The 21,878-nt window shown below is 39.4% G+C and overlaps 2 protein-coding genes across 8 annotated transcripts in view; one reads left to right on the top strand and one right to left on the bottom strand.

Moving 5' to 3' along the window:
• Positions 1–405: 405 nt before the first annotated feature.
• Positions 406–3,702, bottom strand: senp8 (SUMO peptidase family member, NEDD8 specific). Its single transcript, XM_060886676.1, has 2 exons — positions 3,580–3,702; positions 406–2,693 (listed from the first exon to the last, which is right to left on the bottom strand). Exon 2 carries the CDS (start codon positions 2,667–2,669, stop codon positions 2,031–2,033), a length of 639 nt encoding a protein of 212 aa, XP_060742659.1. The 5' UTR covers positions 2,670–2,693; positions 3,580–3,702; the 3' UTR covers positions 406–2,030.
• A 317-nt stretch (positions 3,703–4,019) lies between these two features.
• The window catches only part of myo9aa (myosin IXAa), a 102,810-nt gene continuing 84,951 nt past the window's right edge, over positions 4,020–21,878 (top strand). For all 7 annotated transcript variants that reach the window (XM_060886634.1, XM_060886662.1, XM_060886617.1 and 4 more), the window contains exon 1: positions 4,020–4,486. The gene's annotated coding sequence lies outside the window, so the exon portion shown is untranslated. The remainder of the gene's footprint in view (positions 4,487–21,878) is intronic.

Raw genomic sequence — 21,878 nt, 5'->3', positions numbered from 1 at the left:
TGAGATCTGAGGTCCTGGATCAGTCTGAAGATAAGATCCCTAGTTAGACATTTTAATCTACATTATACGCTCTCTGAGATCGGTATTAGACTCTTTATGAGTAGGAGCTCAGAAGTTTTTTCTTTGTATGCAGAAGCTGTTTTATTATATGAACTCCAGAAGCTGATCCTTATCCATCTCATTCTAATAAAAATCAGGAGAAACGTCCGAACGTCACGTGTCGGCCGGCGTGAGGTCAGAAAGCGTCGTGTCTGAGCTGAAAACGAACGCACTCGCGTTCGGACAACATCCACGACACCGACACGGACGTACGACAACAACAGGGAACTGCTTTAAAAAAGAGAACGCTGTAAAAAACTAGCACAAGGAATAATCCCACGTTCTTCTCACAGTAAACAGACACAGTTCACATTCTTTCTTGTTTATTGTCAGCTTTAAATGACCCTGAGCGGAAAATCTCGTAAACGAGTCTCGTTACATTCATCTCACTCATTTACATTCACTTGTGCTGAATTTATTTCAAGTTTCCTCTGACGTGTCTGTGTGTGTGTGTGTGTGTGTGTGTTCTGATGATTACACTTTACACGCATTGGTGTTACTGTATTGTGGCTTGTTAAACACTAGCACCTTCGTGTCCTTTTTGTCTAAACTGAAAATCTCTTAAGTTTGTCAGTAAACAAATGTCACACTTTATGCTGAAGCTCTATTTCTACTGATGGGAAAATTATAAAAATTAAAAAAAAAATTATATAATAAAATAAAAAAAAGAGTTCCTAACCGAACCTCTCTTTGAATGTAAGTAAGCTTTAGGTACGATATAATACACAAAGGGCTGTGAAACTAATCTGTTACCTCAGTGAAGATGATTATTTTCCCATAACTGCACAACACGAAGTGTGTTATTCTGCTCTTACCACAGCGATTTGTCAACGATCACGATTTTTGAATTAATCAGTAAATGAATTACGGATTAATTAGTCAGTAAACAATGCAGCAGAATTTTGAACCTTTTAGCTACTTTTTTTAAACAACATTTCTGTTATTACTTATCTCATAGTAGCTATAAACACTGGTTCCTTCACCAGTCTCTCCTGTGTTCTGTCTCAAAGCCTCAAAAACAAATAACAAAAAAAAAACCACCACTGGAGACTTTCCACAACAAAAAAAAAATATATATTATATATATATATATATATATATATATATATATATATATATATATATATATATATATATATAAATAAATGTCTCCTTGCAAAAAAGATTGTGGCACCAGAATAAAAAATTCTCTTACAATAAAATAAAATAAAAAAATAAAAATAAATAAAATAAAATAATCATTTGTTAATACTAGCTGTAGATGTGGCATTATGAATGAACATTGAACATTATTAAAAACATTTACAGCATTGAGGGTTAAGGGCCCAGAAAAGGGGCAGCTTGGTTGTGGTAGGATTTGAACTCATGACCTGTTGATTATGTCACAGATGAACCTACTGTCATATCTGCTGTTATAGAAACTGAATCAAAACCTTCTGATCGGAGAATTCGTCACTGCGATACCAGCTGTTGTAACGTAACTGAAGACTTGTTGTAGTTGTATAAAGAGATGTCCTGCCGTGTCTATAAACAGGTTATTAAACTCATTCTTTAATCAATAACAAATTCAGTCACTGGCAAATTTCTGTAGTAACAAGAAAAGAGAAAGTAAACACTTCAGAATGTGCTGTTCTTTGAGAATAATCCACGACTGTGTGTTGTGATGTGGCTCTATATGAAGGAATTTATCGTTACCCTCCCATCATTATTTTCCTCCAACTGCACAGATGTGTTATTCATAACATAACGATCATCAAGTAAACCCTGATAAATGGTGAGAGAATGAGTGTAGCACATGCGCAGTTGAGTTGCTGTTAATATGTAACGCATGCTGATTAAACCTCCAGCTACTGACTGTTGTTGAACTGAATTAAGATTGCTGTAAGTACTGACTTTATTTATTAGCGACATGTCAGAGGATGCATGTCCTTCTAGTCCTTTGCGAGTCTTTGGATCAGCGAGTGCCATTCTGTCCGCTTCCTGGTGATGTACGTGGGCGTGACGGTGTTCGTCGGAAGCCGAGCGCGGCCTCCGGCTCGAACGCTTTCGCACAGAGCCTCAGCGATACAGATGACATACATGCCACAGTCGTAGCTATTCTGCTGCGATGGACACGGCTCTTCCACAAAGACCAGTTCAGTCCCGGCGCCCAGGAACGCCTGGAGCTTGGCAGCGATGCGCCGAGCGTGTGTGGCATTGCCTCCACTCTGTGAGTCGTAGTGAGAGAAATGACCAGCGTCACGTTGGTAAAGCAGCAGGCTCCAGTGTGAGCCGCCGGCCGCCTGGTTGGAGTTATCGTTGACGGCAAGAAAGATCCAGCGACGCGAAACTAGCCTCAGTGGCTCTAAGAAGACAGACAGCTCCTCCTGGCATGATGCACACTTAATGAACTGGGTGACCTCGGGACTGATGAAGCAGACGGCGTCACCCAGGCTCTTAAAGCGCTCCACAGCGAAGTACTCGAAGGCAAAGCCGATCACCTGGTCGTTGAGCCAGCGGGGGCCTTCCAGCAGGGAAACGTCCGATCGCCTCAGCAAGCTGTCCTGATAACTCAGCACAACCGGGTCCATCTCTGACGATGTAACTCCTGGTTACTGGAAAACATATCATGAGAAGGAGAATATGGAGTTTTGCATCAGTGACCAGAAGGCTAAGGCTGACCGCCGTGCATTAAATTTTTTTTTAATTTTTTTTTTTTATGTCTCTGCGTAGATTTAGATGTGATTTCTGGGTTTGAATCGTTCTTGTATAAATCGTCAACTCTCAGTTTCAACGCATGTCTCGAAGCTATACAGAAAGGCACAACGAGTAAATCTATGAAATCTACTTATAAAATTAGGAATGTTACTAAATTAGACTCAACACAAAACACGCCGAGACAGTGCAGTGGTGCAGGGGAGAGGTATTACCACCTCACAGCTCTAAGATTCACAGTTTGAGTTCTGATTCCAGTGTCACATTTTGTCTTATATCTGTGTGGGTTTCTTTTGGCTTCAGGTCAATTGGTCACTCTGATTTAATGAATGTCATCGTGAGAGTCTGCTCTTGATCCTCCAGGATAAAGTGTTTACTGAAGATGACTACATGAATAAATAAATACAAAACACCATTTAGAGAGCATTTAAACCTCTCCTCACTCATCTCTGTGGTGATATTGTATGTATTATATTGTGTTGATCTGCAAAGTGAATAAAAAAGATGCAGAAGACACTGAATGCATCACAGGAAGTCAGTTGGCATCTGGCAATTTGTTTAGATTACTGCATTCCTTAAATACCGCACAACTTCGAATCTACAGTATTATTTACTTCAAATCTACAGCTAAGACAAGGACAGAATCAGAACTAGCCTCTTGCTAACTAGAAACTGTTTTAGAAATGGATCGAAGGCTTCTTTTTAAGGACAATTTAAGCTTTATTCCGCATAGAACATCCCATAAAGTACATTACAGACAATAGTTATTAATAAAAAAAATGTTACCTTATTGACAAAACGTGCCATCATCATCATCGCTACACCTGATGCTAGCAATGCAACACAAACAGTCGGAAAGGACCAGAAGAGATAACTTGTCGTAAAATGAGTCATGTTTTACGACAGTAGTACAGGACAGAATAGCTTCGTATCGCACCCCGTGTGATTAACCCAACGATTCGCTGGCCACGAGATGACGTTTGCGTGACAACCAATCACATTTCTGTACTTTCCCTAACGCCCGCCTACATCGTTTTTTTTTTCTTTCCACCTGTATTTTAATAACTCCCGCCTTTCCTTCTGTACGATTCGCGGTAAGTCTGAAAAGTAACCAATCCTAAGCGCGGAGTGCAACCAATCAGCCAATCCCAGATCAAAAGGCGGGGTTTTTAGGAATACGGGTGGGAAACGAAAAGAAAACGCGTTTAAGCGGCGGGCACGCGCATCTCGCACCGCGCGCGCCTACGGTCAGGATGAGTAGCAGCAGTGATTAGTTAGGGAGGAAAAAATAAATAAATAAAGAAGAAGAAGAAGAAGAAGAAAGGCAAAGGACCCTAGAGAGGAAGGAAAGAAGCTCGTCATGTTCGTATGTTAAGTGACGAGAAGAAGAAGCTGGAGTGATTATGGTGAATCGCGGTGAATTACAAATGACTAAAAATGCCGTTTTGTCAGTTGGAAGTTTGCGCGAGGAAGAATTTCTGAAAGGAAAAAAAAAACCGTTGGGATATTTAAATAGGGGAGTCTCGTGCGCTGGGATATTTAAATAGGGGAGTCTCGTGCGCTGGGATATTTAAACAGAGGAGTCTCGAGCGCTGCTGATTACACTCTGGTTTCTCTCAGAAGGACGCCACAAAACATAACGAGGAATAAACACGGGAGATTTCTTTCCTTTTTTTCCTCTCACTTCGACAAGGTGAGTGTTCGGTTTTAAATCGCCTTTATTTACAAAAAAAAAAAAAAAAAAAAGGTTTCTTGTAAAGTTTATTAAATCCCCCAAGCCCCGGTTGTCGGGGATATTTGTGGTGACGCCGTTTCGCCTTTTCATTCATCCCCCAAAACGCTTAACTTTACTTCTGGTTCTTTTCCCTTTCTCATTTTTTAAAATCGTATTTAATCGTATATGTTTATATTTTTAATAGTCGTTGCGTTGTGAGACTTGTCGTGAAATGTGGCTCTGCTTAATGTGATAAGACTTTCTGGGTTGCCAGATTGGGCAAAGACGTGACACTACTTCATAATAAACGAGATAAGATTCGAGGAGCAGAACGTACAACATTAAAATGAACGATCGTGTCGTGACATTACTGTATTACTGTCCTGAATGAAGTCAGACTTGTAGTTGCCACCCTGTGCCACCCCACGCTACCCTGTGCCTCCAACATGGCCACGCCCCTGAGCCCTGCCCAGCTTTAGCAGCCCCATTCACACCTTTTTAAACAAACTTGTCCAAGCTTTTTTGTTTTGTTTTTTCTCCCCTAACCCTGTCTCCACTGTGCATTTTCTACATACATGACATTTTCTCAATTCTACGCCAATTTGTGAAGTTATAAAGTGACACAGTTTACTGGAACGACTCATCAGACCTCCTCAAAACTCACTTAGATGGAAGATGCAGAAACCTTGAGAGGAACCACACTCAAATGTGAGCCTCATCCTCATTTAGGTGACACTGTAGGGTGTGATTATAAACGGTTATAAACACCAGAGAGTGTTATTCTGAATAATGTCCTTTCTACAGTCAGATACAGTCTAAAGTCTAAAAGTGATAATCGTGTATTGATGAAGAGGTTGTTGTCCTCAGAGACCAAATGGAGTTGGAATCTTCTCTTTTAAATGTCTGAAATCCTCGTGAAACAGAACCCATCTGGAACTGGTACATCTCTGGCTGCCTCAGGATCCTCACAGGCTTGGCCTGTTCTCTCGTTAGTTCCTGTGTGCGATTAGTTTGTATATGGATGAATAACCTAGAACCGTGGTTTCTTTTTATTCCGTCCTATAAATGCTTAAAGAGACTTTATGAAGAAAAGATAACGCTTGGAAGTAATTAGCAGAGATCTTAAGTCTAGTGAGTGTCTGTAGCTAGCAGTTATCTGGCTTTGCTTACTGACCAATGAATCAAACAGCACAACGATTAGAGCATCATTTAATGTCTGTTTAACTAGTTAGATTTATATACAGTAGCTACTACCAGATAAATGTTGAACAGGCCATGACCACAATATACACTCGTTCACCTGTGTGAATATCGGATAAAGCAGAGATTTTGATGATGATGCTGATGATGACGATGTTAGCCTGTTATCCAGAAATATTTGTTCTAAAAGCTGTTTCAAAATATCCCCCGTCATGCAGTTAAAGCCATTTAGAAATTTGATCAAGTTGTTTTTCTTTGCATCATCTGAGTGTTAGTATTAAAAAATGTGTGGTGTTCTAAATGCTTTGGGTTCTGTTTTAATCCCAGGCCCCTTGGGCAGGTTTGTACCTTATTTAGGACACAACTGCTTGACGGGGACAAATGGAGGCTTTCTGTTCCAGCACATGGTCGTGTTATAGAGGTGAAGTGTGTGTGTTTGTGTGTGTGTTTGTGTGTAAATGACCATTACGTCATTTACTTAGCTAGTGTGCAGTAATCCTGGTTCATGGACCCTTGCACTACAAGGCTGTTGATTTAGTTTTCTGTACCATCAACTCGGACAGTATTAATGGCATTATATCCTTTTAATTAACAAAAATCTTTATTTGTGAAAATATTGTCGTACAAGATAAGACACTATGTGGCATGTTTCGTTGTTGATTATTTTCCTAGAAGAGCACATTCCCATGTATTTCATTCTTTACTTTTTGTATGCAGTTTGTATATTTGGCACGTTGCCCTGTATGTTGAACAGTTCTGTAGGATTTTTACTGCTTATGTCACTTTTGTGTTATTTTTTGCGTCGCTTTTGTACTTCTGAAAAATCAACGACGAAGAGGAGGCTTCGTCTTTTTTAACACGCATCTATTTGAAGAGAGAATGTAGAATTGAATTTATTTGATTGTGTGGTACATAGAAACAGAAGGAAGCACCTGTCCAGTGCCAGTCGTGCTCTACAGGCACAGGTGCTCCGACTGAATATAGAGGAATGTTCAGGGTTTGTATCAGCTGTTTGGGTGGAAACGGAGGGCAAGCAGAGGATCCTGATATCCGACACTCGAGAAACAACAAAATGCCACATGTGCATCCTGACAGATACTTATTGCTACCACTTGTCTGTTGTGTTTATGTAGAGCAGGGATGCATATAAGCAGTGACGGTCTGACGTACGTTTCTTAATGTAGCACATTATTAATTTATGAGTTTAATGAGTTTTTCATCCATCATTGCTGCTTATTCCAGCATTTTCACTTCACAATCACCTTCACTCAGGTCAGCCATTTATCTCTAATTTATCTCAAAGCCGTCTCTTTACGGCTACTTTTATTCTCACTAAATGGAGGTTTATCTAGGCCAGATAACAGCCCAAATAAGGGCAACACCAGACTCGAGGTAGGTCTGCGTCACATTTTTGACGCTTATGTCCAGCTTTTAAAGCCATAGACAATTTAAATGCTGTAGTGCTTTTGGGAGTCCAGACAATAATCAGTTTCTGTTGTGCACCGCGTGTTAAAATAAGAGGTTGAGGATTTGCATTGCATGACTGTGTAAAGGGAACAAAATCACTTTGAGGATAGCATAACCATTAAATATTAACATGGAACAGAAATAAAAGTTGCTGCCTCAGTAAATATCTGTACAAGAACCTCTTGGCAGTGGAGAAGTGAGTTTCTTTTAATGGCTGAATGCTCTAAAAATTTAGTGCCTGACCTTTTTAAATTCTAAAATCAAATTAAGGCCATTTGGAAACAGTGTTTTTCTTATATAATGTTTAAAATGCAGTAGCTAGAGTCAGTAAAAAAAAATCCTATAACAATGCAGTTTTGACAGATGTTTAGTGCAGTAATATGTGGTTTTGCCCCAAACCTGAAAAAGCATTCTGTCTGGTATATTATTTCTCTCTTTGTTTTATACGAGTGCAAGTGGCCATAGACTAAATATTTATGTTTACTTGGTTAGAATCAGATGAAGAGCTAAGAGTCGGTTGTTCTCTGTGTCTCTAGTACAACATTTAAGTACTCTAGGTCTTTATTAGTCAATTTCCTGAATGTTGGATTAACTAGACCTGCACACTCCAGTATTATTGTTGAATAATGATCCAGAGAGTGAAGGATGAGTAATTGTCTCTAAAAACAGAACGTGACCTTGTAGATTAAGCAGTTAAACGTGCAACGCCGCTGCGAAGAGCGATTGATACTTGAGCCGTATTTTGCAATCAGTGTGATAATATCCCTGGGAATGCTGTTTCTCTGCAACCAAAGATAACAATATTAAAGTGCCACCGAGTTACTGCTCGAAAATGTTTTATTAGAAAGATGCTGCTATTTTTACTTTCATCCCAGAAATGCACGTGTTTTCAGACCGAACCTTTCGATATCTACTGTTAGAAGCATGAAACCTGTTTTCAACTGGTCACTTGGATCTGCTCCTATGTTATCGTAGGTGATTGGGAAAATATGTGCATTGTCTATCATGTGACTTCATGAGACCGTGGAAACATTTGTCATCATTTCTTGTAATCATTCCCCAGCGTGACTTTGTATGCACCTTCCAGTTCATTGTGTGAGATCATTCCATCTGAATATATTTCCGTTTCCTGTTGGAGATGGCCGGTTGCCTGAATATTTGCACACAGAGGTGAGACTTTCACATATCCCTTCTTAAAGACGAGTCATTATATGCAAACGAACTTTCCTTACAGAAGATGGCTGTGCTTGTTTGAAATGTTTTGTGATTCACTCGCCCTTGAATGAATAAGGTTTTTTGGCAGCATTGTTATGCCCTTGCTCTCATTTAACAACATGTGTAACACCTTCATGCTTTAATTTAACACACACTGTCTTCTGTTTGTCTTTTGTTCGGTTCCTCACGGTGCACTCAGACCGCATCGTCAATTAGACAGGAGGGCCTGGTAAAGCCATTAGCGTATCTTTTTTTCATCTGTCTTCACCTCAGACGACCGTCTGCCCCGATGTCTGTTTTATTCCCTAGGGATGTGTTGTTTGTGACAGATATTCACCAGTCATCCTGCTTTTCAGCTGTTGGCCTAGGAGACATGTTTGCTGATGTTTAATGGACTTCATTTGTCAATCTTTCAGTGATGTTTTGCGTAAATGACTTTGCAGACAAAAAGCGAACTATTATTGTGATTTTTTTTTTTTTTAGTATTTTCATGTTTTTCATACTTGTAGACATTTTGTGATAAATGACACTCGCGTAAATTACCATGTGAGAAAGAACCTTCCAAGACGAGCTAGGACACCATTTTCTGAACGATAAACGAGGCCTCGTGTGAAAGTATGAGCACCGAGAGATCTGTTAAGTGTTTTATTCTTTTGACATCTTAAAATTTTCCCATGTAAGCATAACTAGTGGAACTTAAGAAAAAGCTTAGTTGTTATAATTCGCCTCCACGATCATTAGGTTACTGATTGTCCAAGTCACGAATACATACGTGTCTGCGGTCGTATCGTTAAGTTATGCTGTTAATTTAGGGCGGCAGACTAAAAATACAGACTCATAACAAGGAAATCTGGTCTCCCATGACCTTCTTCTGTCAGCGAGAACGAGCACAGGTGCCTGAAATAAGCTAACCCGTCCTCTCCTCGACTCTCTGTCCTCTGGAGGTTCAGACACGAGGCTGAAAGTACCGCATTTTTTCCCTGTAAAAATTCTTGGAGCTTTAAAAAAAAATTATGTTAATATCTTGTTTTAAACATTTGCATATGCTCTTTGACGGCTTATAACAGGGAGGTTTTAAGGTCAGTTTGGGATTTGCTGAGCTGCGGCCCTCAAAAACGACACTCAAAAACACATATTGGGTGTTTCTGATTACAGATGTTTTTTTTTTTGGTCAATTACCAGAGATGTCGTCTTGATTTGCTAAGCCAGTCATTGAAGTCAGACATCACCCGGTTTCATAACGCTCGCGGGTAGGGTTCAGGGAACTTACTCCTGAGTTGTAATGCTGTGATGTATTTTTAAACTGTGCATGTGGTCAGCAGTTTTGGTTTTAATAAATATTGCTGCAATAATAATGACATCACAGGCATTGCATCTGGCGTTGTTTTCCTGATCAATTGAAGCGTTGTTTCATTCAGCAGGTGGTAGTGTTTATGGACTTGGAACCTAAATACGAACCCTAAGGAGCTTTTAACTTCTTTCATATTCAAACTCTTAGTTTGGCTTGTACTATGTATGATATGGCTGTTATGTATTTCTGTTGGATTTGAGCCCATAATGTAGACACCATTGAGGCATGACCTTGTTGTCTAAGCAAGGCTAATTATTATTATTATTATTATTATTATTATTATTATTATTATTATTATTATTATTATTATTTATTAAAAATATTACAAAACTAAAGCTCCACAGTGAGCACTAAATTTATTCAGTCTTTTATTGGGACTCAGTCTAGTAAAGAAAATTACACGTTTGCCTTCTCTGAGAAGGATGCATGCAATACCGCCTTCAGTTGTGGGTAAAATAAGAGACTTTAGAAGACAGCTGTCCATATGCTGCTTCATGAATGGGACAGCTTTTATTTTAGGAGCACAAACACCACCCGAAACGCTGTTTAAAACCAAATCTCTCAACATATCGGATAACAGATTGTCAGCATGTGCGCACACTGGTGCAATGTTCAGTTCATCACTCTCTGTGCTCTCTGAGATCCAGCACGTGAGCTACGATGTCGGCTTTGTTTGGCTGTTTGTGTCCGTCTTCTGTCCACTTTGTGCCCTCAGGACTGTTGGGTCTAAGGTTAAATGTTCATCCTACAATCCAGCACGGATCGCGACAAGGATCAGACGTTTTTATTAGCCGTAGCTCCAGTCTGATTGGATCTCACGATTTATTCAGTTCTGTCCTTGGTTATGGTTCTTAGATGGTATGAACAGCTTGGGACTTCAAAAACCACGTGTTTGAATTTTTGTAGGACTTTAAGATGTGGGTAGTGGTTTTTACATTTTTGTAATATTTGGCATAGTCGTTCTTTCAAGCCAGTTAAACGTATGTACACTGAAAAATGTAACTGTTTATTGTTTGAGAATGTTTTTTGTTTATTTAATTCACTTCCTGTTCAAGTGTACAGTTTGTCTATTGTGAAGCAATCATGCTACTCTAAATAAGCTCCACTATTCAAGAGTTCTATAATGTGTTGTGGAGCAGTGTTTCCTGTTTGGCCCACATCAGGGTCATTGTCCAGACGACGGGTGGAGAAAAAAAAAAATCTCCCGCCAAAAACAGTATCGAGGGGGCGATGGCTGATCCTGCCTTGTCTCCACCGCTTTCTCTGGGCAGGACTCTGTGCTATTTATAAAAGTGTCTGAGCTCAGGGCCAATGCTTGTCTGTGTTTTTTTGGACTTTATTTAGTGTAATATAACACTGAGTTGTCAGTGCATCAGTCTGTTCTCACATTCTCTCTCAGCAGTCTGTTGTGACTTGTCTTCGTGAATAGTCCCGGATGTCTCTCTCTTAGACACAATGTTTACGAGGCCGTAAAAGCAGTAGATCCGTCTATGTGATGTTTTTCATGAAGGCTTTTTATCCCCCTTCCACGTGAATGCTGTACACAGGATGGTAATACAGAGAGCTCTCAGTTTCCTCTCATTCACTGGAAGATGTCTTTGGAGGCTTTTTTGTCTAGTGCTTATATTTTATACTGTAGAATCTTAATAATATTCCAGGGTCAACATCCTATACCACATTATATTAAACCATGTATGCAGCTATTTTTTTTTTTTTTATTCAGGCCTCTGCTTCAGAGATGTTAACATGCGCTTTCTTGAACGAGGCATGTTTGTGCACACATTTGTCGCTCCCACCTGTCAGCGTTTAGCATGACACAGACACCTTCCTCTTATAGCAGGGAATGTGTTGGGACTGCGTGCTGCATTTAGGCTTTGTTCAGGATGCTGAAACTGTGATTATCTACATGCTATGTGTGTGTGTGTGTGAGGCCTGCTTGTGGCCCTTCAGCCCTCTTTAATTAAGCAGCGCAAGATTGAGGCTGAGCCGAGGTTGGAGCGCTGCCAGGTTTGAGCACGCGCAGGGAAGTCGGCTGAGCCTCTTGCACAGGACTGCAGTGCGGCACAGCACAGCATATCTGCCCTTCGGCATCTCTCCGACACACCGCTCGCCTCTGGGACATCCCATAGTTTCAGAAAAACACTGCTGTCATATTCGAGTAGTGCTGTGATAACAAAAACATTTATGGTATGCTTACTAGACAGGTTAGATTTCACAGGACATTGTGTTTGTTTTAAAGCTTCACATTTTAAGAAAGAATGATTTTAAATCACTCGTAACACATTTCAGAGAAAACACGATGGAAAAAAAAGACAGCAGTGGTTCTCAAAGTGGCGATCAGCAGTGGAAATTATTATATTATTAAGTTTATGTAGTTTGACTGATCCCAGGAATTGACTGGAATTAAATGAATCCAAACCTCAATACCTCAAACAAGTTATAAATAATTTCCGCTTGATCCGGATCTGATGTTTCTGTGGAAAAGTTCAAGAATAGTAAGCTCTATGGCTTTACAATAAATGGACAAAATATGATCACGTTTAAATAAGCTTCATTAAATGAAGCTGTAGTTTGGAGAATCCTGTTAATATTTTTTGCTGTTAGGAACGCAACAAAAAGTGTGTGAGAACTACTAAAGCACATAATAACGTAGGGCTAGATAGAATAGAAGGATTAGTGAGATTAGGCACTGTTGCTGTGAGAGGAGGTCTGGAGTTCAGTCAGTGTTCCAGTTCATCCCGGAGGTCTTCAGAGGGGTTGACCCCGATTCAGGGCTCTGTGCAGGATGCTCGAATTCGTCTACTCCAACCTTAACACACCATGTCTTGTGGGATGTATTAGCCTTGTGTTTAAAGTGTTGGGCTACCAATCGGAAGGTTGTAAGTTTGAGTCCTACGTCCACCAAGCTGCCACTGCTGGGCCCCTGAGCAAAGGCCCTTAACCCTAAATTGCTCAGTTGTATAAAAATGAGATGAAAAAATGTAAGTCGCTCTGGATAAGGGTGTCTGCTAAATGCTGTAAATGTCTTCATGGAGATCGTGTTGTTCACAGGATTCATGCAGGGACTCTGGAGCTTTGAGCCTCTTAGTCTCAGTGAAGGGAAACTGTGAAGCTGCAGTATACACAGGCTTTTTATACAATTGTGTGCTTCCAACTTTGTCACAACAGTTTGGGGAGGAACTACATGTGGGTGTGCTGGTCTGGTGTCCACAAACCTTTGGCCATATAGTGCATGTCACCACATGGAAACCAGCTGGAGTGCTTTAAACAAAGATTTCTGTTCAAGTCCCACATAGAGCATTTATCCTTTGGGTGATTGACAACAGTAAAAGACCCTCTGGAACGGCTGCATACCAGCAGGTGAATCATATATTTACTGCCAGGTAAAATGACTGGTAGCCTGCATACAAGGTGTACAAGATCCTGTAATTTTTGTCCACCTCCAGAGATGCAGTAGCTGTGGATTTGATTCGGAATGTTGATGTTTTTCCTTATGAAACAGGACAACCAGTGTCTGAGACATACCGCTTACCAAATCTAATAAGTCAAAAAAGACAGTAGCTTCATAAGAGAAATATCTTTTGAAATATAATAGTGTTAAATTACAGGTTTTTACTTACTCGTACTGAGTGAGAAGCCCTGACAATGAATAAAGATGGAATCATGTTCTTGCATCAGAGAGCACTGATGAGAAGAGTTGATAAAATACCTGAAACGCACCTTGTCATATGACCTCGTACACTTCCTTTCAACCCACCAATAGTTTGCAAAAAAGAACAGCGTTCACTGCCAGAAACTCGCAGATGAGCTGTGATTGCCACATGCCGCTACTGTGATGCAAGACCCGTAACAGGGGTGGGGAATGTATGCTTCTGGAGAAAGTTTTCTGAAACATATCTGATGTCTTACTGTTGTTTGATAAACCAAGGGACGGCAGCATAAAGCGCTAATGAATAAATATAAATTTTTTAGGGCCATGTGTGTTGTCACCGTTTTGTGTTGGTTGTTACTGTGTGTGATGGTGTAGCTCAAATCTGTCTGATAAACCTCTCCTGTTCTGTTCTGTGTGCTGCTGGGATGTGGGGTGTATTACAGTATGAGGAAAGCTGTTTTAGTGCTTGTTGCAGAATGACTCATCTATTCCCTTCTGGAGTCTGATTCTGGTGCTCGGCATGGAGTCTGCTGTCGTGTAATAAAATAAAAATGCTTTGTGCAGCTTTTATGAGCAATGCTGGCGCACGCTCGGAGCCAATCCAATCGATAGCCAAGTCTTTGTGTTATTATTATTATTATTATTATTATTATTATTATTATTATTATTATTATATATTTTTTAACACAACCTTCCTGAGTTCCTAAAAAACAGATGGCTTTTATTACTATAATTAATTTAAAACTTGTCTCTGTAGGGATAAAGAAGCTTGAAGCAGGTCAGGCGCTGCTGTGGTTTTTGTGGACTATTTATTTATTTTATTTTATTTTTATTGACATGTTTGTTTCATAACATGATCAATAATTAACAAGCCCTTGTGTTCGCTGTTTTTGTGCATGTACCCAGGGGTGCTTTTAGTCTAATGTTGAGTGGAGAAGTCCAGGGAGGCTTCCGGCCAGACTGCGGTCGGTGCTGAGATGGCGTTCTCTCGGTCGGAATGTTTTTTTCCAGTCATTTGGTTTGCTGTCGGTTTGTGAATTTGTTGGGTCACACTTTTATTTTTATATACATATAAAGATGAGTTTTATACCACTTTGAATTTTGACCTGATATCTAATTAAAATTTTTTTTAAAGGTGCAATAGTCAATATTTTTATTTTGTTGAAAGAAAAATATTGAACTTTATTGAATAATTTCTAAAAAATTATGTAGAAATTATTTTTTTAAAACAGTTTGGAGCCCTGTTTTCTGGTCAGGAATGATTTGTACTTGGATTAGCCTCATGTCAGTCATTTTATAGACATGCTTTCAACCCTTCAAAGCTTTACGAGGAGACATTGTGCATTTATAGTGTTTTAACATGATGTAAAAGTGATGTCATTGCTAATGCTAACTGTAATTGAACCAACAAATGTTTTTTTTGTGGGCGGAGCTTTATGTACATGGTCGGAAATGAGGTCAGACTAAATGAAAACATTTTACAAAACTTGTTTAACTGTTAGAGACTGAATCTTAGATTTTGCTGCTTGAAAGTATCCCTGCATTCATGACAAGACCGAAAGCCGATGCCGAGGTAGAGCTGTGTGTGAATAATAATGTACAAGTGATCAGTTCTGCAGAGATTAACTACAAACTCTGGCTGCGTGTTAAGTATCGATGATAACTTTGTGAAAATATTACAATAACTATTGAGACTTAACATCAAAGTGGCACCTTTTGTTTACAGAAATGTGAGCTAGTGTAGATAACTAGCTAAAGGACAGAATGGCGTATCCTATTTGCTTTTCATGCCAGTTACTCGATTGTAAAGCTTTAGTAAAAGGTCTAGAGATATTTTAGTTAATGGTTTTCTTACGCGTAAGTGTTTAATAATAACAAAACACTTTTGTGTTTAATGTCCGGTCACAGTTACATCTGTGTTTAAAGTCCACGTTTGAACTCTGTGTATATTTATAGCCTTGTTGTCTGTTTGTTTGTAAATCATTAAGATTGTGTTCTTTTATGTGGCCAAGCTTCTAAAAGCATTGTGCTCTCTGAGCTGTGTGTGCTGTGATGAGCTGGAGCATCTCAGACGTATCCAATCGATCATTTTGAAATGCTAATACACACTCATTATAAAATGTGATATAAATCCAGTGGGTAGGTTTGTAGCTCCGTAACGTTCTCGTGATGATCGGAAGAGATGTGCTGTTTGGAAAATAAAGCTTGCAGCGCTTTTAAAAGATTGTACTTTTAATTAATTCAATTTTGTGATGCCAGTAAACCCAGATATTATCTTATAGAGTTCATCCTGCTATTAAACCACCTAGCTCAGATTAAAGCCTCATCCGGACAAGTAATATGGTGCTTTCCTGCACTGTGGATCCTTTAGTTAAAGAAAATGAATACATTTTTTTTATGTTACTTATAAATTCGTCCTACAAAGAGTTTTTATGAGCTCTAGCTGAATCAGAGAGCTGACTTACAAATCAGAGCGGTAGTGGGAGAAGTAGATCTGGTGAGTCTTGTCATTTCACTCACATTTCTCTCTCTCTCTCTCTCTCTCTCTCTCTCCCCCTCCCTCCCTCCCTCTCTCCAAAAGCCCCTACCCCCCTAACTTATCTCAGTCTTTTTTTTTCTCCTCTCACTTGCCTTCTTTCCTTTCTTTTGATTTCAGGAAATGATATTTCTCTCCCTCAAGATTGTCTCCCCCTTGAAATACCAAGCCCCGCCTACGTGTCTGCTTTCTCTTTCTCATTCCAAGCACAGATGTATCAGAACAATAAAAAAAAAAAAAGTACTCCGGAGCGAACATTTAAGTACCTTGTGATGCCGAATGACGTAAAACCGGTGTATGCTGTCACGCTAATGAAATGACTGTGACCTGGACATATTTCACAATCAGTGAAAGAATGTGGAGAAAGAGGAACTACAGCATCTTCATACATCTTTATACAAGTAACTCGCTAAAACATCTTAAATATGATTCAGAGCACAAGGTACTCAATGTTAACAGTAAAAAGATGGATCAGAAATCCACACACAATTTTATGCAATTGAAATGAACAGCTCTTACTCAGCATGGCATTCTTGATTATCAGGTTCTGGACTTTAACGAATTTCGAAACAGTGGAATGTGGAAACTTTACGCCTAAAGTAGCTAATGTAGTTAAAATTGTTATAAAGCACAAGGCAAGTGTATGAACATTCATGTGTGTGGTTCTCAAGGCCACTATTTAGAACAGGGAAATACAAACAGAGGTAAATAAAATATTCCATGATGACTGTGTTTAATACTAATAAATATATTAATACTAAGTAGTTTGCACATTTTAGTATTACTTATGGATATTGATAAGTTCCAACAAACTCATTTACACAATTTGAATAAAGCGGCATTAAATATTACTTGTACCGTAAATTAATGAAACCCTAGTTGACTGGTTACTTTGTCTCGCCCTCATAATGAACCCCAGGAAGAGTAGACTGTGGGGGTCTGAGTAAAGTGACCTGTCACAGAAATAGGCAGCAGTTAAAATCACTTACTACTGTAGCTCTTTGAACGTCATTACTACTGGAAAACTCTCTTAGCTGAGGTGCAGGTTACAGAAAAGTAGTTTTCTCGATTGGTCATTCTGTGAAAGTTCACATTAGCTCAAGTCTTCTAGTTTGTAGAGGAGAACTTACAGTGGAAAGGTGGAATTAAAAAAAAACACCGCCTCACACTAGAGTTGTGCTGTTTGAGTTAACTCGGAGTTCAGCAATTGACATCGAATCTGCTGTGTGTATCAGCCAGAACATAACAGCCATTTTGCAGATTGAAATATGCATCGCTTATCATCAAATGTGTCCATGTGTTTTTGTTTCTTTCTATTTTTTTTAAACATCTGCTTTATAGTAGAAATGCAGGGACATTGATGCTAACTACATTGTTCCAACCTCCCACTTCTGACGGGGGCCAAAAAGGATTTGGTTCTTTGACTTTATGTGAAGGTTTCCTGATGAGTTTCCTTTGGTGGAAGTGTGTCCCTTGTGATTGCTACAGGTCAGAACAAAACCAGGTTTAGACTGATTATAATTGTGGTTTGTGATGTGTGTGGGTGATGTCAGGAGGATTGCATATGATTTTAGACTGTTTGTCTGTTTTCTACGTTATTAATGTACCGGTTGCTAGCCATCAGAATGTTATAGTATTGAATGTTAAAGCCATTTAGCATTAAAGTCCTAGTTTAATGTTGAGAAGCTAACCTACTCTCACTAATGAGCAATAGTGATGGTCTACAATGAAGCTGAAACGTGAGGCGATGTTTCCTCTTCAGGAAGAGCACCGTCGTGTAGACATAAACGGTCATGTCTGTGATGTGATATATAAACTCAGTGGTGTACTTATTCTTACATTATTGTGTGACAAACAGCTAAATGATTTTCATTGTTTACTTTTGCTTTGGTGTTTTTGCTTTTTAGATCAAGGATCAAGTTTGCAGAGATAAAGCAGAAGAATGTGTAACGCACCGAGAATGCGAGTCTCAAGGAAATGAGAGAATTTTTGTTTTTAATTTTCAGCACAGAAACAAGTTTCTAATTAACAGTCCCTCACCCTCAAGGCTTTCCGAAATCCTATCCCATCTGTAATCACCAGCATGCATCCACACACTCCACGTCGGTCAGCTCCTTGGATTCGTTTGTTTTAATGGTCTGCTGGGCAGATGTTCTGTTTTCCAAGCATTCTGAGTGTCTCCGAGTAATCACAGCTCGCCACGACGGCACTGGTGCCTTCTGAGCGATTGATTTTTCCTCAATTAGTAAAACGTAACCTAGCAGGTCACAAGAGTAAGACTTTTCCATTTTTACTCAAGTGTTTAGCCGTCATAAGTCTGACTTATGAATTGTTGCTAAAAAATAAAAAGCATTAAAAAAAGCTAGGCTTTTTACAGTATAGGAAAGTATTTCTCTATAGAATTTGAATTCTGTTTTTATTACTTCATATGTAATTAAGTTTATTTGGTTATACTCTGGGGGCACGGTGGCTTAGTGGTTAGCACGTTCACCTCACACCTCCAGGGTTGGGGGTTCGATTCCCGCCTCCTCCTTGTGTGTGTGGAGTTTGCATGTTCTCCCCGTGCCTCGGGGGTTTCCTCCGGGTACTCCGGTTTCCTCCCCCGGTCCAAAGACATGCATGGCAGGTTGATTGGCATCTCTGGAAAATTGTCCGTAGTGTGTGTGATTGCGTGAGTGAATGAGGGTGTGTGTGTGCCCTGCGATGGGTTGGCACTCCGTCCAGGGTGTATCCTGCCTTGATGCCCCATGACGCCTGAGAAAGGCACAGGCTCCCCGTGACCCGAGGTAGTTCGGATAAGCGGTAGAAAATGAGTGAGTGAGAGTGAGTAGTTATACTCTTATTAGCGTTCTGGTATAAACTCCTATATAATGAAGGTTATAGAAGGAGTCTCCAGATTCAGTGCTTAGTGATGGTCATTAAGTTTTCCATCTTTGGAGTTGTCTTTACACCTCAGGGTTTAAACAGAACAGGGACTTGTCTATGAACTGTTTCATATTACATGTAGCATGTATATGGATAAAAAGTAATTCATGAGTAAATAAAAATTGAAATAAGTAGCACGTTGCTTTGGTGCAAGATAAATACAATTCTTCAAGATGTCCTGTTAATGGAAGATAATCCACACTGACTTTGTACATTTATTTCCAGGAACAGCTCATGATCCATCCATTATAATTATTGACTACATCTTATTTATAGTTTCTAAAAAGTTTGAATTCCATTAATGGTTGTAGGTCTGAACAATATAGAAAGAACAATACACACTGTTACCTGCGATCATGCGCCTTGCTTTTCCTTTTGTTCAGGACTAATCACTGAATCAGTGTTTCAAGTTCAACAAAATTACTGTCATCCTGCATCATCATAGTTGTTTCTGTACACTTCTGCTCTGCCCTTAGCACGGCTGACATCAATGAGCCTTTCTGGTTTGTCTGAATGTTTTGAAGTCTTACTCAGCTCACGCTTTAGAATGAAAACAAACCTGCTACTTTTTTCGCAACTGTATGCAAGTCAGCATAGATCCTAGAGATGGTGGCTAAATGTCTAAAACTCAGTCAATGTTTAATATCATGTCACAACTGAGCCCTGATGACTCAAGGATGAATTATGATGTCGAACAATTTTATGTACACTCATTAAGCTGCCACTAATAAGCTTCCGAGCTTCCTGCATGACCGACTAGACAACATTCATTAGACGTGCGTGGCCCGTTTCTGGTTTAACAGACACAACGTAACAAAATGAACTGAAACTTATTGAAAAATGATGCGGAAGTTGCAAAGTTCAAAGTTTTTTTGTTTTTTTTTGGGGGGGATCAAGATACTTTTAGGAACAGCCTGCAGCAACAATGTGCAAGACTATGAAACTGATAAATACGACCTGATTTTTTTTTTTGTTGTTGTTAACACAGCAGCAACGTTTACTCTCTCTCACTCTCTCTCACTCATTTTCTACCGCTTATCCGAACTATCTCAGGCGTCATCGGGCATCAAGGCAGGATACACCCTGGACGGAGTGCCAACCCATCACAGGGCACACACACACACTCTCATTCACTCACGCAATCACACACTACGGACAATTTTCCAGAGATGCCAATCAACCTACCATGCATGTCTTTGGACCGGGGGAGGAAACCGGAGTACCCGGAGGAAACCCCCGAGGCACAGGGAGAACATGCAAACTCCACACACACAAGGCGGAGGCGGGAATCGAACCCCCAACCCTGGAGGTGTGAAGAGAACGTGCTAACCACTAAGCCACCGCAGCAACGTTTAACCATTTACCAAATGAGTAAGCAATAAAAATGAGTCAGCTAGTTCATAATCAGTTAATTATCAGTTACTAAATTTTCTCTCTCAATTCTGTTTGGGTTTGGATTGGAGTTTAAAAGAAGAGAGATGTTTTATATGGTTTTGTTTTCATTCACAAATCGTCATCCTATCATTCTCTTGACATTTCAGCTATCCAGGCACAGGTTATCAGATACAGATACAGTTCTCAGATTAGTCAGAAAGCATAAACAGACTGTGTGGTGACCTTGCAGAGTGGACAAATAACATACCTGCATTTTCATAGGAATTGTGCTGCTAGAATCATCGCCATCACTTGTACAGACATCATCTGAGAAGATGAGATTCCCTGTGTTATTTCTCCTCTTTGAAAGCTTTTGAGTTATGTTGCATATTATGCATATTTTGTATTCGTGGAAAGAAATAGCTGCCCATACCAGAAACTCTTTACTATAAACAAAACCCTAAACGTCATAGTTTATGCTTTCTGTCTTTATTTCAAATTGGTATACTATCTACCAGAATCAGCCCTTTAGTCATATTTTACCTAGTGCACAAATATGAAGCCATTTTGAAGCTATTTTGATAGCCATTTTCCCTGCTTTGATCATCTGGTGCAAATAATTTAGCTATCTACATTAAAGAAGAAATCGCCACCACATTCATTTGGTTTTTTTATTCCTTATTTTCAGCAGTTTTTTTATGATCAGACAGCCAATCAGAGCACTTAATTTAACATTCTCAGTCAGTGCTGATTGGCTGATATGTTTCAGGAACGCTTCTGTGAAGTATCCGAAAAATTGTTCACGTTTTGTAGACTTTCAGACCAGTAGGAGGATCTTCAATCTCTGTCAGTTCAATCACTGATAACACATTATTTGGATCACTGTCGCTGTGTTGAAAGTGATAATGCTTCACTTGACTTACTTAGAAGTGAAAAGTTGGAATTGTTGTTGTCATGTTCGGCCTCCTTTTATTCAAAATATAAATTGGGGTAAGAAAACATGGAAGATTTATTTTTCATCTTCTGTTAGCAGTAATCTGACCACCTAACTGAGTAAGTTTATATTTTTCTCCTCAAAATGGCAAACCGTATTGTCAGTGTTACAGATTTAACAAGCAAATATGTCTGTTTATTGATCCAAAGCAAGTACTTGTATACATAATATTGATCATTCACAGAAGTGCTGTTTGTTTACTGTTTGAGTCGACATCATTGTTGATCACAGGGTTGAGGAGCCAGTCCTAAGTTTCCATGTAGAAATTGTGAGTTAAGGGTGTTTTTTTTTTTTTTATCTGTCAGTAATTTTTCTACATTTAATTAAGGAACAATTACAGTGTGTAATGTAGTTAAATTGGTACGTTGCCCATAATGATTGCTTTTAAAGAGGAGCACCTGCTGGTTTCCACAACTCCATTTCAAACAATGCTCCAAAACCCTCTGTTCCTCCAAAACCATTTAGATGGTTTAAAATTTAAAGTTCCAAAAGTATCAGAACAATGTTTATGTTGAAATATAAAAGACGTCAGGACCAAGATTAACCAACACCGTGGTTCACGCTACCAAAGCTCTATTTGATCCCAGCACACAATGTTGACCACTGCCTAATCAGACCAATAACCAGTACTACAGACCAAATTACACATTGTAATGC

This window comes from Tachysurus vachellii, chromosome 1 (genome assembly GCF_030014155.1).
Source record: "Tachysurus vachellii isolate PV-2020 chromosome 1, HZAU_Pvac_v1, whole genome shotgun sequence".
Taxonomy (NCBI): Eukaryota; Metazoa; Chordata; class Actinopteri; order Siluriformes; family Bagridae; genus Tachysurus; species Tachysurus vachellii.
Note: the sequence above shows the minus strand (reverse complement) of the source record. Positions and strands in the feature narration are given on the sequence as shown.